We start from the raw sequence: 19,777 nt of genomic DNA, 5'->3' as shown, positions 1-19,777 counted from the left end.
CTGACCCTGCTGCCTTTATATCTTGATCTGTTTATAATCTCCTATGAACTCCCTGACAGGCTGTGGAATATAAACAGTACATTTCATCAAAGGAGCACTTCATTTAGGAGAAACTGAAGCATTGTATAAGCACAGGAACACGGTCTAGGGAAAGTGGGCAATGACTGATATCTACCACCCATCACTGAATCTGCCAGAAGAATTGAAGATGGAAGCCCACAGTACTCAAATAGCTTTGAGAAGAGTCTCAAGAGGATTTTTATGAAAACAATACTATCTTCAAGGTATTCAAATCCAATCACTTCCCTTGGGGTCTAGACACAGGTTTGCTTCAAGGAGGGAATTAATCAAGCATGGCATGGAGAAAGACAGTACAGAAAAGCACTTTGTTATTGGTTAAGGGCCAGTTCACACTAGGTATTGGGTCAAATTGCAGTGCACTGCACCAAAAGTAGTGTATTCACTACTTTTGGAAACACACTGCAACCAGATCACATAATACTTCTGTACCATACAATCCAGTGCAGGAAAGCACGCTACATTTACAACCTGTGTTTAGGGGATCGTTAACATTGCCACTCCCTGTAGCTCGCAACTGCAGTGCATTTTGAATGCAAGGCTGGAAATGCGCACAGAACACGGGTATCCCAAACCATGATCTAGTGTGAACGGGGCCTTTTCACAGCTTACTTTTTATCCTTCCCTCCTCTAGAGGCAGAAGTACCACTGCACCAGTTTAAAACAAGCTCCATTTAAATAGTGAAAAATATTGCAAACATGATGTGGCATAGTTATAAAGCAGTAAATGTGCAATCACCAAATTCTCAATGCCAGTGAACCTTCCTGGTACATGTGTTTGAAATTACAGGGAATGATTAACCACTTGGGAATGTTTGGTAAATGTCACATTCACTGCTTTAAAAATATGTTCTGATAACACACTGATCACCTATTATTGAAACATAACTATTGCATACAGGATTTAAAGGCATAGGGATCACAAAAATGTTTTTTTCATTTTTTTTTTATTATTTTAAATATGCAACACATCAGTCCCTGACTCTGCATTTGGCTTGATATACTCTTCCGTGTAAACTAATGAAAGAATAATTTATGTACTACTGAAAAAGCCTGCTGTTTATCTTTTATGGAGGGACTTTATGACTCACCTCCAACTAACACTGTATGGAAAGAGGCAGGAGTAAAACTATACATGAAGATGAGCTTTAATTCAGGAAAAAAAAAATAGACCTAAACTACAAGCTACTGTATATAAAATAGTTAGTAAAACATTTTCATGTGTTTAAAGCTAACTCCAGGGGATAGCAGCTTCTTCCTATTTCCTGTGGTACGTACTTCACATTCTGCAGTTCTTTGATCTATCTGAATTGGCCTATTCAGTGGTCAAGAAGCACTGAAAACTACTGGGTGTCAAAGCTTCTGCATGTGATTATATACACGTGAAAGTCGAAAAATTAGAATATCGTGCAAAAGTTCATTTATTTCAGTAATGCAACTTAAAAAGTGAAACTAATATATGAGATAGACTCATTACATGCACAGCAAGATAGTTCAAGCTGCAATTTGTCATAATTGTGATGATTATGGCTTACAGCTCATGAAAACCCCAAATCCACAATCTCAGAAAATTAGAATATTGTGAAAAGGTGCAATATTCTAGGCTCAAAGTGTCCCACTCTAATCAGCTAATTAAGCCATAACACCTGCAAAGGGTTCCTGAGCCTATAAATGGTCTCTCAGTCTGGTTCAGTAAGAATAACAATCATGGGAGAGACTGCTGACCTGACAGTTGTGCAGAAAACCATCATTGACACCCTCCATAAGGAGGGAAAGCCTCAAAAGGTAATTGCAAAAGAAGTTGGATGTTTCCAAAGTGCTGTATCAAAGCACAATAATAGAAAGCTATGTGGAAGGGAAAAGTGTGGAAGAAAAAGGTGCACAAGCAGCAGGGATGACCGCAGCCTGGAGAGGATTGTCAGGAAAAGGCCATTCAAAAGTGTTGGGGACTTTCACAAGGAGTGGACTGAGGCTGGAGTCAGTGCATCAAGAGCCATCACACACAGACGGATCCTGTACATGCGCTTCAAATGTCATATTCCTCTTGTCAAGCCACTCCTGAACAACAAACAACGTCAGAAGCGTCTTACCTGGGCTAAAGAAAAACAGACCTGGTCTGTTGCTCAGTGGTTCAAAGTCCTCTTTTCTGATGAGAGCAACTTTTTCACCTCATTTGGAAACCAAGGACCTAGAGTATGGAGGAAGAATGGAGAGGCACACACTGCAAGATGCTTGAAGTCCAGTGTGAAGTTTCCACAGTCTGTGTTGATTTGGGGAGCCATGTCATCTGCTGGTGTTGGTCCACTGTGCTTCATTAAGTCCAGGGTCAACGCAGCCGTCTACCAGGAGATTTTGGAGCACTTCATGCTCCCTTCCAGAGACAAGCTTTATGGGGATGCTGACTTCATTTTCCAGCAGGACTTGGCACCTGTTCACACTGCCAAAAACACCAAAACCTGGTTCAATGACCGTGGGATTACTGTGCTTGATTGGCCAGCGAACTCGCCTGACCTGAACCCCCAATCTATGGGGCATTGCCAAGAGAAAGATGAGAGATATGAGACCAAACAATGCAGAAGAACTGAAGGCCGCTATTGAAGCATCGTGGTCTTCCATAACTCCTCAGCAGTGCCACAGGCTGATAGCTTCCATGCCACGCAGCATTGAGGCAGTAATTGCTGCAAAAGGGGCCCGAACCAAGTACTAAGTACATATGCATGCTTATACTTTTCAGAGGTCCGATATTGTCCTATGTACAATCCTTGTTTTATTGATTGCATGTAATATTCTATTTTTCTGAGATTGTGGATTTGGGGTTTTCATGAGCTGTAAGCCATAATCATCACAATTATGACAATTCACGGCTTGAACTATCTTGCTTTGCATGTAATGAGTCTATCTCATATATTAGTTTCACCTTTTAAGTTGCATTACTGAAATAAATGAACTTTTGCACGATATTCTGATTTTTCGAGTTTCACCTGTATATAGAATAAAGTGGTCAACATGCCAGAAAAATACTTTCCTAAAGTCAGGAAATCTCTAGGTAGTTATGTTACAAAAGGGCACAGCAGGTACACAATGTGGGTCAGTTTTGGAAAAAGGGTTTTGTGTTCTGATGACAAGTGGTTGGCTCTGCCGCACTGCCTGTGACAGATTTATACATCTTGCCCCCCAGGCCAGTAGTGCCACCCTCCTCTTCTTCCCCAGCTTATCCATTCTGCATTAGTACAGTATACCTAGTGCTGATGACTAGAAGAGTAGGACAGATTGTCACCCCATTCTCCTAGCTGTTTGATTCTAGGCGTATGAAGGGTCAAAAACAAACTAACTATCTTGGTGTCTATGTGCCACCCCTGGCAGTCTTGCTGCTAAGGACTATGTTGGCTTTGCAGAAATCCTGCCTTGCTCACAACATAAAGATAAATGTAATATGAAGCATCTGAAGATCTGCCCTGTTAAAATAACTATATTCTATTTTATTTATATACTAATAATGTCTCAGTTATGAAAGACAAAACGCATTTTAGGATTCATAAACTCCATAAAATGACAATGAATCTCACTAGTAAATCCCTTCTCCGGTTTATAGCCAGTGAAGCAGGTTTGCAGCATACAACTGAAGTATTTTTGTTTTAGGCTCATGCAATACAAACTGATAAGAAAATAATATTTTAACTTGGTTCATAAAAGAAGGGAACTTTTGACTTGCTAATCATTTACTGATATGCTGATTCTATTCTACAGTTCAATTTTTGTAACAGTATTTGTAATTACACATCTCAGTTTTCAAATATAAACATTTTCCAGGATGAAAGTATTGGGCTAGCTGGATCATACCAATCAACTACAATCCAGAAAGCACAGCTTATTTTTTGACTGATGTTGCATATTTCAGATAATTGTTTTCTCTTTAATAGTATAGCAAATAAATATGTGAGGTTTAAGCCAGTTTAAGCCAGTCTTTGCACAATTGGAACTTCCAATGATGTAATTATACTAAGAAATGTCTGTTTTAAGTTGTTAGACAGCTGGTCTGGCTAAAGCATAGGAGCTTTATCGGAATCCTAATATACAGTATATGTGTCAGAGTACTACAAATTATACTATTTTATGAGTTTTAGAAAAGGAAGAATTGCTTTAAGACCTTTCACGACCCAATTCCCCAAGTGACTCAGGGGAATTATATAACAATGGGAACATGGTTGACACAAATATACAACTGTATATCTATGCTTACAATAAAAAATAATGCCCATATGCTGTTAAAATATTACATTAGGTAGAAAATTGTGAACCTACAAGCCTCCTAGACTTTTCATAACAATACTCAGCCCATGAGATTATTAGTTTGGCAATTCTTAGTTCCAGTGGAGGCATGCTCTGCACTGTGACACCTCTCTCACAAATGCATGGTTTCCTAAGTAGGTGTGAATTAAAGTGAACCTGATTACTAAACCTGGGCCTTGTTTCCACCCTACTTCTCCTATGTAAACCAACACAGAAATCAATTATCCTTACACTTCCCTGGTGGTAGTTCTGGCCACACTCTGGCTTCTGTCACAAACATCTGCAGTGTAGGTTTTCATCCGTGCTTACTAAGAATTACGGATTTGCTTTGCCGACTAAAGCAGCTAATCAATATCCCTGCTGCATATGAGCCCAATCCTGCTGCTGCAGCGGAACAGCAGAAACCCAGAACTAACATATCTGCACTGGAGGTCAAGGACTAGATTGTGCAGTCTGGCAGGGGTGTATGGATCACAAGACACAACATTTTATATCTTTTGAGGCAGTTTACGTATAAAGTATATTTAAACTGTGTAATTATATAGCTGCTTGGAGTTCAGTTTTAAATCTCTAAAAAACCCAGATTAGCCATATACATATCAATAGCAAACGTAAGTGCTTTAATTAAATATATTTATTTTATGTATTATTTTTATCCCACCTGAATTATTTGTAAAAATGGGAAATTCATATTATCACTTTGTTGAAATCTACTTTTAACATATCAAAAGGACTAATTATTTTCAACAGCATTTTAGCTTTGCAACATTAGAAAGATCTACCGTTTCAGCTCCCAGAAATACCTTGGTGGCTTATACATTTTTACTGACACTGCTCTGCCTTTCTGTTGCTAAGCAACATGCACAGATGGCACTCTATGTAACCTTTGAATGATCTACTATAGCTTATATTTCTAATTACTATATGCTTCAAAAATGTTCACAACATTCAATACACATTAACAAATTTCTTAAATAAAAAAAACAAAAAAAAATAACTGGGGCCATTAAAATATTATCTTTTTTTATCTAGTTTTAACATTCCTGAATTCATTCAGTTTGACAGAATTATAAATTCAAAAAATGGAAGTTTTTTTTAGAAATGTCCCTAAAAACCAATAATATAGCATTAAATAAATGACGTTTGTTAGAAATTAATGTTTACACTTAATTTGACAAATAGCTATACTCATCACAAGTAAAAATTAACAAAATACCACAGCTGAATCACTGCACTGAAACTGAATAGGTGTCCATTTTTGCTAGCTCAGTGGTAACGGTTTAACAGAAAAATGTATTTAAGTTCATTTAAATAACCTAGATTTACTGTAAATATGTGAACATTAAGAGAAGAAAATGAAGTCATATGATGAGGCTTTCATTTTTTGTAGCTTACTGCAGAACACAGATAGAAGTAAAGCAGGAATTTTTGCTACCCCTAATTAGACCCCATTCACACCTGAGTGTTTTGTAGCTCGAACCTCCAAAATGATGAGGGAGAAAAAAAATCAACTATTCCCTGTGATGGTGGTTTACATCCCCACTTCAAAACACCTGAAGCTCAAATATGTTTTGGAGCTACTTTTATAGCTCAATTCAGGCATATTGGTGCATTTTTAAACCAGCTGAAAACAGAAACACATAGCAACAAATGATGTAACAGGCTACTAGAAAAATGCCAAAGCTCCAAAACACTTGGAAAATGCTGAACAAAAACTCTCAGAAATGTGCAAACACACAAAAACATGATGCTCGGGTGTGAATGCAGCCTTAAGAGTGATGTACTACAGTTATGTTTGTATATTTGTGCATTAAGTGCTCCCCAGCTGCACACTGTGCTTTCTATTACTGGCTTCTATGTCAACACAAGACATACAAACTTGCAGGAGGAACACAGCGTGCAACTGATCTAACCAGTTTTGCATCGGTCAGGGAGTCAATGTAGAGTCGAGAAGTCAAATTTCACATTTTTTTTTTTTTGCAGATATGCATTTCTATACAAGTGACCCTGTACAGACAGGGTAACTTGAAGGGATTTATTGGGTAAGACATAGGAGATCTGCTTCCAAGTGTTTTAATCACAAAAGAAATTAATAAACAGAAGGCAGATATGTAAATGTGCCTGTTTTAGAATAGTTCACAATATTTTTTTTTTCGAATTGTGTGAAACAAGCAACAATAGCATTGTAAATAGTCACTAATAATAAGTATATTAAAGGTTTTACATGATCAAGAGATAGTGGATATTGCTTTCACTGTTATGTGAATAGGGCACAACGAAAAGGAAATCAAATAATTACTATATTTCAATGGAAGATCGGAGGCAGCTTTGAAAAATGTGCATGACATCAGTGAACAAAAATAGTTTTTTTTGTAGCTTTTTGATGCTAAATATGTCAGTGTACAGGTTACAAAATTCAGGGCAGCAGGGCATATTAAACCACTTTAAATATTAAATGTGGTGTAAAGAACAATAAAAAAAAAGGGAGTATAAAATGGCTACAAAATAAATAAAAATCCAAACACTGCTAACTATCAAAGTATGCTGAGGGCATCTGCTCTCCCCAGTCATGCCACTTAAACATTAATCAAGTGTTAGTTGTTGTGCAGACATTCTGTTAAATCATTACTCCTTTTTCTCATTCACTGAAAATAATTGGATAAGTAAAATATAACAATAACATTATGTATACTGGAAAGCCTTAATAAATTATGTACATAAACAAAAATAAATAAAAAAAGATATACTGAATGGCATCAAACATGATGTCAATGTCAGAAGCTTGCAGAATGACCAGTAAACTGCTAGTGGATTCTAGCAGACTTTTTTGTATTGTAACTTTTTATTGTTCCCTTTTTCCAAAAGGAACAGATTATTTAAAGAAGTCATTCTTATTAAATCAAAACGTACCTCATCTTACAGAAAACCAGGGGATAACTAAAACACTATTATATTACAACACAGATACAAGAATGAAAAGAAAAAAAGTGTACACCACAATACTGCACATTGAGTGAGCATTACACATTATATACTAAAATATTAAAATGTCTCATTTTTATCTTTTTTTTCCTTTATATATTTATGAATATTTATACATTTATATATTTCAGAAGGGATTTTTAATTTTTGTCCTACAAAAAAAAAATCTTCTTCTTAGTATTTTTGTTGTAGATATTTACTATTTAATGTCCTTAAAATTGCAACATACAAAGTGGCCAGTAAGCATTATGTTATTCAACATGGATCCCAAATTATGATAAATTAAAAAAAAAAAGTTCAGTGAATTAGAACCAACACCATCCAGGACCAATAATAACTATAGAAATCTTTTTTCTCCACTGGCCTACAGTAAAATTATTTCTACGAGGCTCGCAAAATGGTTAATCACAAAAAATGAATTTTAATAATCACACAGATGTACGAGGTACAGGGTTTAAAAGAAAAGTGCTCTTTGCTGTCTTGTAGGTTTAAACCTGTTTATTCACTGCCACTTCTGTTGTGGATACACCTTAAAGAAAACCTGTGTTTTGCCCATGCAGGTCAAAGCAAATGGTCTTCCTAAATGCCCCCTCCACAGCAGAACACATACCTTTTGTTTGCTCCCATGCCATTACATTCAGCCATAAGGAGTGAAGAACATATCTGATATTTTTGGATATGGACATGCATATGTCTCAATCATCTTCCCCTCATGTGACAGGTCTTATGCTTGATGATTGGAACAGTGCTGGGGCAAAGGGGCAGAGAAAGAATCCTCTGAGTAAACTCTGACTACAGAAACTCAGAACTTACACAGGGCAACCTTTCATCACAACTGAACAGACTGGTGGGGGAACAAAAAAAAATAGGTGAGTATGTGTTGCTGTGGAGTAAAAACAAAAATGCTAGCACCGATCTGCATTCAGACATTAGGCTACATTTATCATTTTTTACTGATGTCTAACTGAGAGGAACTGTCACATAAATGACTCAACATTTTTGGGCATTCATGTAACAATGCTGTAGAAAGAAAACCTTTCTTTTAAAAATAATAAATGCACATCTTTCTGCAGAAAAACATGAGCCTTTATGTTTGTTTTGTCAGGAGCCTGCAGAGCATTGGACCAGCAAGCAGTGGATCAAGGGTGAAATGTCAGGCTCCAGCACATACTACCTAGAGCTCTCTGCCTGTACAGCTTCTCAGCTGCAGGCAGTGTGAATGCACTACGAGTGTGCTCATCAGAGCTCTCACAGTTCATTGATACTACAAGTCCATCTGCTGCAGTGGCGGATGGGACTTGTAGTTTATTCATTCACAGATTCCTGTAAATGAATGACGCTGCTGTGAGAGTGGAGCCCTACACAGCCTTGCCTATTTCAAAATGTGACAACGGGTGGGGAGAAAAGAACACTTGCCCGCTGTCAAAGGGGCAGTGAGGAGGAGAAGGCTACATAGTCACATGTTACACCCTAAATATGGGGTATATGTAACATGTTACTAAAGATGAACCTATCCTTGAAGATAGTAGGTAACACTGATATTGAAACAGCTGCATGCCACACAAAATAAAAGTGTCTTTATGGCACCAATAAATACAGTATTAATTTAAACAGAAGTATCTAAAGTCAATATCATCTAATTGTAATCTGTTGGTAATGAGAATACTGTATAAGGGCACAACTTGTTGGTAACCCAATATTAATATAATGTAATATCCTGATACACAGTACCTATACGTTACAGGTAGGTGACCTATTATCCTATATCTGGAATGCTTGATTTGGAGCAACCCACTAAAAAAAAAAAAGACTTTTTTCCTAAAGTGTTATGTTCATACCTATGGAATAACATTTTTCAAACATTATTTATCATTATTCCTGTTGGTGGCTATGATAACATTCTGAGGATGTGATGTACTTAAGGGCATAAGTACCTATCACAAGAACACGTTTCCCAATAGTTGAAAATAATTATTTATCAAAACTCAGTAAGAGGTAGTGGGATTCAGTAAAGGATCATTCCCAAGCTTGGAAAATACTAAGTGCCAACATGAAAAGCTATTGTTAATTACTGCCATAGACTTAAGTGGTCTTGTTATTGCTTAGTGTAACAGCTGAGTTGCAGTAGGTGCAAGCATTGGAGAAATCTACCTTGTACCTATATACTGGAATTGCAAAGTGCTAATGGTCTGTAAAGACCACTTTGACACCGTGTAATCATCTGATAAAAACCGCAGTTGTTACAAAACTTTTTTCTAGGTATAGGTTTCTAAAAAGTTTTTATATTAGTAAACATACAGATCTGTTGCACCTTACATTATATATGCAGAGGGGTAAGATGCAACTGTACATCAATATTCCCTGCAATTGATACAGATAAATAAGGAAACTTTTTAAGGTTATTGACTTTTTAATCTTAAAATTGGTCTCCTTTGCCGTTTGCACTGAGCTGTACTGTATTGTCCCATGGCCAGCATCTAGGTATAAATGGTGTATTTGAAGCACATCTGTGGTATTGTTGTAAGGCCTACAATAAAGTAATTTTTAGGTTACTCACTGAACTATGAGAAATACAAACACTGCCAGTGCTTACCACCTTTTAAGTATGCTAGTTGCCTAGCTGTTTTGCTGATCCAATGGCTTCACTTCCCTAATACAGATAACTCACGTTTTCATTAAGAGTAAGGCCTGGTTCACACCTTTGAATGTCTTGGAATGCACAGAAACATGTGTCAAATATATAGAATCCAATTAGGTTGTTCAAGACTGTGCGCTGTGTTGCGCTGCTTTGGTAAAAAATAAGGCATGTTTGATTTTCTGTTAATTTTCAGGTGCTGTTATTTCTAATAGAATAATGACAACAGGTGAAAAGACATGCCACAACAAAAATAGAAAAAAAAAAGAAAGTACAAATGTGGACATGCATAGATGTGAACCTGGCCTAAAAGTCATACTTTAGGCACCACAAAAATAATCTGCTATTACCAATTTGCGAGTAACCCCTCCTTTGTATGCCTCCAATAGTAACTTGACTTTATTACTGGGGCCTAAGCTCTATGACAGGCTAAACCCCACCAAATGCCAATCACCGGTCTCAGTGCCCAGTAAGAACCCTCTCAGGAGAAAGAATTTGTTGGGTTTTGCCCAGCCCTCAGTAACCGAGTCAAACTAGTTTCACAGAGGCACACATATGAAGGTTTTCTATATGATAAGAGCAGGCATCTTGACAGGGCATTTACTTAATAAGTTTAGCATGGTTGAAATTAATTTTTTCAACAAAATCAATTGAATTTTATAATGTAAATACTGAGTTTTGTACTTGGCACACAAAGTAAACTCCTGAATGTCTGTATCTGTGCTTTAAAAAAAAGGGGGAGAAAAAACCACTTTTCTTTGAAAATTTCTAATGTTTCCAGATGACAGACCCTACACCAATATTCTTATGTATACTAACAGTGCAGTGTACATACTGCAGAAGGCCCCTTAGCAGCAAGGTAGATTGGGCCCTCTTCAATTCTCATCACTGTAACTGTATAACAGGCCATTCTCTATGTAGTTCACTAAGTGTCCACATTGAGACTGCAAGTTTCTTATGATAATACAAATAGCAATGAGGACCGGTTCACTTAAATCACACAGGAATGTGGTCTGCAATCCTGTGCAACAGTGCAGTGCAATTTTCAGCCCATTCATTTGAATGGGCTGAAACTCACAGTTAATTGCACCAAGAGTAGTGCATGCACTACTTTTCTAAAAATGCACTACACTGGATCGCATGGTACTGCAGTACCATGTGATCCGATGCAAGGAAATGCACAGTGTTTGTGATCTGCATTTGAAATTTGTTAGGATTATATCGACAGCAGATTGCACACCCAGTGTGTTTTGAATGTGGTGCAGGAAATGTGCATGGAACACGGGTTTCCCACACTGCATTCCAGTGTGAATGAGCCCTGACTGTGATGGAGGAGTTTTCCTGCTGTGGACGAGTTTAGGAATTTAAAATACATTGGGAGGCCAAGCACTGAATCCTGCTTCCACCATCAACTTGTCAAACTGCCTCCATGTACCTGTACTGTTGATCCAGAAACTTTTTTTCTGCTGGGACTCCGTACACCAACTTGGGCTGTATAGGTAATAAATTATGTGAATTCAGTAAATGTTTTCTAGATGGCTTCCCTCATTATTTTACCACTACCTATTATTGTCAGCTAATCATATATTTTAAATGTTATAAACAAATGTTCATTATAACCATGGTATAAATGTCTGTTACAGTTTTTTCTTTTTAACCGTTATATGGATCAATAACTTTTCTGTGAGGGATTAATGCAGCATTAAACCCCAAAACAGAAACATAATATATTGCAGCTTACCAATCTTTAATAGCTCCGCTGAAGGGATTCTCCTATCCACCTTGAATGTGTGGATGGAGGAATCTATTACATTTTTTTTTGTATAACCCTCTGGTTGAACGAAAGCAAATTAATTATGTATGGCCAGCCTTACAGGCCAAATGAACAGGTGAAATAGAGGAGATAAGCCTAAACAAACAAAACCAATGCAGTCACCACCTTTAATAACTGGTAAGCTGCAATCTATAATACATTTTGATTTGGGGTTTAATATCGCCTAAACACGCAAATTAATTTAAGACAGGAATCATAAGTTATTTAATGACTGATTAGCTTTCAAAACACAAGGATTTTTTGGCCAAATTAATAGAATAGTGCTAATTGTTAACAGAAAGAATCAACCTTTAAATAAAGTAGCCTGCAAGAATACCCTTACTACACACACTGCCTTACACATGGTTGTCTGGAATGGGATGCTGGGTGGGAACATCGTTGACTGTACATAGGCAGGAATTCCAAGAATTAATCCAATGGTTATTTAGGACATATGTTTTTCATGCCCCTGTTTTTTTGTTCACATGACAGAAGTTTTGTAACCAGGCGAAGCAAAAGTTATAAGTTACCAAGCTTAATCAACTGAGAGAGTGCTCCAAGACTGCAGTACAAAAGCATCAACGCGGGGCCTTCAAGTGTACTGCAGAAACAACAATATGTTAAAATATACGTTTGAGCTGCCTAGCACTGCATTTGCATAGCAACATTTTTCAAACAGTCAATTCTAACTTTTCCAAGTTTTCGTCTTTTTATCAAATAACAGCAATAGAGCATATGCTCCCATTTTCATATATATATGTTTTAGGACTACAGCAATCAGACAATTTTATTAAGAGAAAAACCCAGGAAAGACAGGGCAAGAAATTCTTCCGATGCAAGGAGTTACTTACTAAAACCTAACAAATCAATGGTTAAAAACATACGACGTGTTAAAAAATGAGTTCTAGACTTCCTGCACATTTTACATGAGGTAACTGATTTTCATTGGTTTTAATGGACTGCAGCATACTCCCTTTGTCAGCAATCATGCTCTTGTTTTCTACCACGGGCTTCTTCCTAGAACACACCGATGGTGATCAAGAGATGCCGTAAAGCACAGTTCATTTTAGAACAGTTATTAAGTAGCCAAAATTAGGGATAAATCAGGCTTCAATTTTACACTATACGGTAAATTCAGTATTTGGCAAGAAAACGTTCCTACATCCTAATATCCTGAGTAGTTCTTTCATTTTTTTGTTTTCTTTGTTATACAAACAAGTAATGCATATGTAGTCATGTTAAATTTACACACAACAGCAAAACTCAGTGCATGTGTCAAGAAGAACAGAGTCTCGATAAGAAAACAAATTGCCTAACTAAAAGAGACTGGCGCCGTGCTATGTTAAAGACATATGCAAATAAAAAAACTATAGAGAAATTTAGATACTTGCCATTAAATAGTCAGAAAATAGACAATAGTGTCAGAATAGGAAAAAAATAAAACAAAAAATAAGCAGTCTGTGGCATTGAGGACATAGAAAAGGAATGTGTACAATAGAGAGAAAAGATCATTTCCAGTTTTAGGGTGTGAAAATTGAGGGATGTGTGGACTTTTTGCATATGGATATAGAACCTATGTACAGTTTACCTATAAAACCTTGATTAGCAGTCTTCAATGAAAACAAATGAACATTCTGTGGAAATTCCTGAGATAGGTTTTTGTGACATGGGTCACTGAGAAGAAAAGCTGCTGTTGGGTCCTCACGGGTGTTTAGTCTATCCCTGTTAAGATCTGAAGTTAGAATACATTAACAAGTAAAGGAGAACACAAAGAGGACAGTGTTGCCACTGTAGATTTCCTTGCCTGAGCAAGGTATAGCACCATCGTGAAGGGATCTCCTGCTTTCAGAGAGGAGGGAAATACTTATAAAACAGTATTGCTGCTAAGACTGCTGTAGTGTGCACCAACAATGTTTTCTGGAGGCAGTGGCAGCCAATGGCTGACTGGTGACTTCTGCTTGGCCATAGAGCAATATCATGTATTACCACTAGGAGAAATCTTTTCTTGGCTGTTCATCTGTCGTACATTTCTCGGTCATTTCTTGACAGAAGTCCACTGTTACCGCTTGGCTGTTCTGTTCCAAACATGTCCCCCTCTCTGAGTAAGTACCATGGTCTGATCCCTCCAGCCCTCTTCTCGCTATACAATTTTCAGGTATACTGTTAGAAACTGAGTGGCTGCCAAGCTGTATTGGGCCTTGATTGTTGCAGCACTGCATGTTATCTCCTGCTTCCTGAGCGGTGACCAGGCTTGGCTCTCCTCTTGCTGGTAAAGGGTTGAATGCAGCAGCTGTGGGTAAATCCAAAGGTCGCAAGACAGGACAGTACCTGTGGAGAGCTTGGATCTCCTCAGGACTCTGGATATCTCTACATACTTCCTGGGAAAGGCAAGAGAAGTTGTCCAGTAACTCTCCCATGCAAGCCTTCAGCTGGTTCCTTTCTGTTAAAAGCTTTTCCTTTTCACATACCTAAAAAGAAAAGATGTGATATCATCAGACGGAAGACAGCCATACAAATCTTGAAAAGCTGTTTTCATATAACAATGTAAGTGGATGCAGTTCATGTGATACAATTCAATAATCGGGTAATAGTTTTTAGATATAGGCTATAATGGTTCTTGGGTTCATCTTAAAGTCCCACTATAGTGAAACTTATTGTACTCTGGTAACTGTGGTTAATACAGTACTTGCAATAATAGTATATTAGTAATGCTCACATTGACTAGCTTTTATTCATATGGCTTAAATCTTTTTCTCTAAAAGAAAACTAAATGCTGATGTAAATCCATCCAAACCACTATATATCGAAGACAAACCAAAAAGATCTGAGATTCTCAGAAGGTGATTTCTGCAATATATTTTGCCATTTGGTAAAATACAAACCAAATGGACCGAAGTGACAGCCTGCATTATTGATACCACCCTTTTTACCTTTGATGTATGCCCCATGATGTGTCTACTGGGCTTTGTTGATACTGGACAAAAAAAAAAATCTCTGGAGGGACTTTTACTACACTATACAATATAAAAGCCAATATAAAACTGAACCCCCCTACCCACCTTGCAATTATGGAAAAAATAGTCAAAATCTAACCTTGCTCCCTATTAGAAAGCTACAGGATGTCTAACCAATTTCCTAAAAATTTGCACACCTTTGTTGAACATTGCATTCACTGCAACAACTCCTTACTTGGACCTTTACTTCTATTACCAAAACTTTGACTGAAGCCCTAGCTTCATGCTCCCCCCATCCCCACATACTGTTAAAAAGGCTATAAAAATACAACAAATGAAAATAATAAATAAATACATATATTATATACACACACATTATATATATATATATATATATATATATATATATATATAAATATATACACACACACACTTTTGTTATATATACACATATAAACAACAAATAAAAGATAAAAAGATTTAGTATAAAGAAAAATCACCACTATCAGCCAGAAAACACGATACAAAGAGTAAAAGGGATGATTCTAACTAACAAACAAAAAGAAAAACTACAGGAACTGTGATCTGTATTTGTGATATCAGTTGGGTATACTTTGTGTTCCTAATAGTAATGTAAGCAGAAATATTGTTCTACATTACCAACAGAAGTCAAATGAACTTTAAATTGTAGTATAATCACAATTAGTTGTAAAAACAATTAACTTTACTGTGAATGATAACAAAAGCAAAGTCAAAATTATGTTTTAGCATAATTTAAATTCCATTGTTTTTAGTACTATTCGAATTAATGCATTACCCGAATTGCACTGCAAAGAATCGCATAGGATTTGAACAGGAATGCAGCGTGATTTGTACAAATCACATGTGGCTTCCTGCACCGCTCCTATGTGAATCCAGGCTGAAGTCACTATGACAAGCCTGGTTTCCTTTTTGTATGGGCTCCATGACACCATGACTAGAAAAACAGAAATACTTATCCTTCTAATAATGGATAAAAAAAAGACAATTTCTAATTCACTTTGCTGAATTCGGGCCAAAACAAGATGAATTCTGATATGTTGCTATGGGTTATTGCACTTATGTAATAAGAACTCTTTTTGAGTAAGTTTTGCCACCAGGCCCAGACTGACCATAGGGCACATCGAGCATTTGCCTGGTGGGCTGGGGCCGTCTGGATAGGAGAGGCGGTGGGCAGCACATAGAGGACCGTGCATTTCTCGGTTCCTCTATGTGCTGTCCAACTGCCTTTCCTATCAATCTCCTGCATGTGGTCGGCTCCTGTATGATCCCCTCATGGCCGCCCTTCCCCACTCATCTCCTCCAGCGGCCCCCCCTCATCCTCTTCAGCGGTCCCCTTCTTCATCTCCTCCAGCGGCCCCCTCCCTCATCTCCTCTAGCGGCTCCCTGCCTCATCTCCTCCAGCACCCCCCCCATATCTCCTCCAGTGACCCCCTCCCTCATCTCCACTAGCAAACCCCTCCCTCATCTCCTCCAGCGGCCCGCTCCCTCATCTCCTGCAGTGGCCCCCTTCCTCATCTCCTCCAGAGGCCCCCTCCCTCATCTCCTCCAGAGGCCCCCTCTCTCATCTCCTCCAGCGGCCCCTCCTCATCTCCTTCAGTGGCCCCCACCTCATCTCTTCCAGCGACCCCCCACCTCATCTCTTCCAGCGACCCCCCCCCCCATCTCCTCCAGTGCTGAGGGGGATCTGTTAGTGCTGACAGTCCCCCCACACACACACAGATGGGAGAGGAGAGAGAAAGCTGTCCCTCCTCCTCCCTCCCTCTCCTCCTGTGTTTGCCCCACCCACACTCCCTGCTAGCCTAGTGTCTTCTCTCCGCCTTCTCTCGCTCTCTGTTTCCTGTTTCTTTTCTTTATTTATTTTTTTATAGTTCTCTCTTTCTTTCTCTCTCTGTCTCTTGTTTCTCTCCTTTCTTTCTCTCTCCTTTTATTCTTTAGGTCTCCCATTTCTCTCATATTTTTCTTTCTCTCTTTTTTCTAGTTCTCTCTTTCTTTCTCTATTGCTGTCACCTGTTTCTCTCCTTTCTTTTTTTTGCTCGCTCGCTGTCTCCTGTTTCTCTCCTTTCTTTCTCTCTCTCACTGTGAGGGACTGCCGAGCGGCACCACTAGCACTCCACTGGTCAGGCGTGCCCAGAGCCCGGAGTCTAAGCCCCAGGGTACTTGTTCACCAGGGCCCCTGATGGTGGGGATGGACTTGTAGTACCCCGAGACCAGGTCGCCACTACTGAGCACACCTGTCAGTGGTAGGGGTGTTCGCCAGGGGCTCCAACCAGGGAGAGCCAGATGTGAGGAGGTCGGGTGACCCCGATGGGATGGATGGCTGAGCAAGTGCGAAGTCAGACAGGCCGAGTTGGTAACGTAGAGGACGGTAAGGTACAAGGGAGCAGGCAGAGAATCGTCGGGTCACACGCCAGGTCAGCAACAGTAGGTCAGATCTAATGAGGGGCATCCAGGGAGAGAGGTCAGGCAAAGCAAGGGTCTGCGCAGGAGAAATCAGCAGGTCAAGAACAATCCGGGTCAATTAACTTACAAGGTACAGGTTCAGAATCACAGGAAGCAGGTAAGACCAGAAGGCAACGAAATGACAGCTCAGGAACATTTAAATATCCCGCCCTGCGCTGCCATTGGTGCCCAGCGGGCGGCCGCGGCTTCTACTGCGCATGCGCGAACTCGAACGCCGCGGCCGGCCCGGACCTAGTGCCCGTGTCCCTGCACAAGGCGGAGCAGTGCGCTTGCGCCGGGACCATCGCGGCAGGGATCGAGGGGATCCCTGACACACTGTCTCCTTTTTCTCTCCTTTCTTTCTTTTTCTGTCTCCCGTTTCTCTCACTTTTTTTTTCTCTTTCTTTTTTATAGTTCTCTATTTCTCTCTCTCACTGTCTCCTGTTTCTTGCCTTTCTTTCTCTCTCCTTTCTCTCCCGTTTCTCTCATTTTATTCTCTCTTCTTTCTCTCTCTTTGTCTCCTGTTTCTCTCCTTTCTTTATTTTTCTCTCTCTTTCCTTTCTTTCTCTCTCCTTTCTTTCTCTCTCTCCTTTCTTTCTCTCTCTCCTTTCTTTCTTTCTCTCTCTCCTTTCTTTCTTTCTCTCCTTTCTTTTTTTATACATCTCTCTTTTTCTATCTCTCTCTGTCTCCTGTTTCTCTCCTTTCTTTCACTTGGTGTCTCCTGTTTCAATCCTTACTTTCTCTCTCTCGCTGTCTCCAGTTTCTCTCCCTTCTTTCTCTCTGCTTTCTTTTTCTCTGTCTCCCGTTTCTCTCACTTTTTTCTCTTTCTTTTTTTCTTTCTTTATAGTTCTCTCTTTCTTTCTCTTGCTGTCTCCTGTTTCTTGCCTTTCTTTCGCTTTCCTTTCTCTTTTTTTTTTAACTCTCTCTTTCTGTCTCCCATTTCTCTCATTTTTTTCTATCTCCTACTTTCTCTTTCTTTCTTTCCCTTTTCTCTCCTTCTTTCTTTCCCTTTTCTCTCCTTTCTTTCTTTCCTTTTTCTCACCTTTCTTTTTTTCTCTCTTTCTCCTGTTTCTCTATTTTTTTTCTCATTTTCTTTCTGTTTTATAGTTCTCTTTCACTCTCTCTCGCTGTCTCCTGTTTCTCTCCTTTCTTTCTCTCTCCTGCTTTCTTTCTTTTTTACTCTCTCTCTATTTCTCTCATTTTATTCTCTCTTCTTTCTCTCTCTCCATCTTCTGTTTCTCTCCTTTCTCTTTCTTCCTCTATCCCGTTTCTCTCCTTTCTTTATTTTTCTCTCTCTCTCCCCTTTCTTTCTCTCATTCTCTCTCTGTGTCTCCTGTTTCACTCCTTTCTTTCTCTTTTTTTTATACATCTCTCTTTTTCTCTCTCTCCCGTTTCTCTCCTTTCTTTCTTTCACTCTGTCTCCCATTTCTTTCTCTTTCTCCCTCTGTCTCCTGTTTCTCTCCTTTTTTTTATTTCGCTTTCTTTCTATCGCTCTCTCCTTTCTTTCTCTCATTCTCTCGCTCCTGTTTCTCTCCTTTCTTTCTTTTTCTTTTTTTATACATCTCTCTTTTTCTCTCCTTTCTTTCTTTCTCTCATTCTCTCTCTCTCTGTCTCCTGTTTCTCTCCTTTCTTTCTCTCATTCGCTCTCTCTCTGTCTCCTGTTTCTCTCCTTTCTTTCTCTCATTCTCTCGCTCCTGTTTCTCTCCTTTCTTTCTCTCATTCTCTCGCTCCTGTTTCTCTCCTTTCTTTCTTTTTCTTTTTTTATACATCTCTCTTTTTCTCTCTCTCTCTGTCTCCTGTTTCTCTCCTTTCTTTCTTGCTCTCATTCTCTCTCTGTCTCCTGTTTCTCTCCTTTCTTTTCTTTTTTTTAATACATCTCTCTTTTTCTCTCTCTGTCTCCTGTTTCTCTCCTCTATTTCTTTTTCTTTCTTTCTCTCTATCTCCTGTTTCTCTCCTTTCTTTCCCTCCTTCCCTCTTTCCCTACATCTTTTTTTTCTCTGTCTCCTGTTGCTCTCTTTCCTTTCTTTCTTACCCTCCTTCTATACATCTTTTTCTTTCTCTCTCTCTCTCCTTTTTCCCTCCTTCCTTCTTCTATACGTCTCTTTCTTTCTCTGTCTCCTGTTTCTCTCCTTTCTCTCCCTCCTTTCCCTCTTTCTTTCTTTCCCTCCTTCTATATGTCTCTTTCTTTCTCTCTGTCTCCTGTTTCCCTTCTTCCTTCTTTCCCTCCTTCATTCTTTCTTTCTATACACCTCTCTTTCTTTCTTTATTTCTCACTCTCTGCCTCCTGTTTATCTCCTTTCTCTCTCTCTTTCCCTCTCTCTTTCTTTCCCTCCTTCCTTTCTTCTTTCTTTTTCGCCTACAAAAAAATGTAAAAAAATAATAAAATATAAAATTGTGTAAAATTAAATAAAAACCTACTGACACTAGTGGCGGAATTACCAGGGTTGCAAAGGTCGCTCTTGCGACTGGGCCCTGGCGTTCCGCCACTGGGCTTTGAGCTGCTCAGTCCAAAGTGCCCAGGCCTGTTTTTTGTCCTAGTCCGAG

The 19,777-nt window shown here is 38.8% G+C and overlaps 1 protein-coding gene across 1 annotated transcript in view; it reads right to left on the bottom strand.

Moving 5' to 3' along the window:
• Positions 1-7,748: 7,748 nt before the first annotated feature.
• Positions 7,749-19,777, bottom strand: part of BACH2 (BACH transcriptional regulator 2) — a 381,627-nt gene continuing 369,598 nt past the window's right edge. The window contains exon 7 of the mRNA XM_089665387.1: positions 7,749-14,266. Coding sequence (XP_089521513.1) covers positions 13,787-14,266 — 480 coding nt within the window. The 3' untranslated portion in view covers positions 7,749-13,786. The remainder of the gene's footprint in view (positions 14,267-19,777) is intronic.

This window comes from Staurois parvus, unplaced genomic scaffold, assembly GCF_062004578.1.
Source record: "Staurois parvus isolate SC_StPar_1 unplaced genomic scaffold, SC_StPar_1.0 ptg000048l, whole genome shotgun sequence".
Lineage (NCBI taxonomy): Eukaryota > Metazoa > Chordata > Amphibia > Anura > Ranidae > Staurois > Staurois parvus.
The sequence above is the reverse complement of the archived record's forward strand: the minus strand, read 5'-3'. Positions and strand labels throughout refer to the sequence as shown.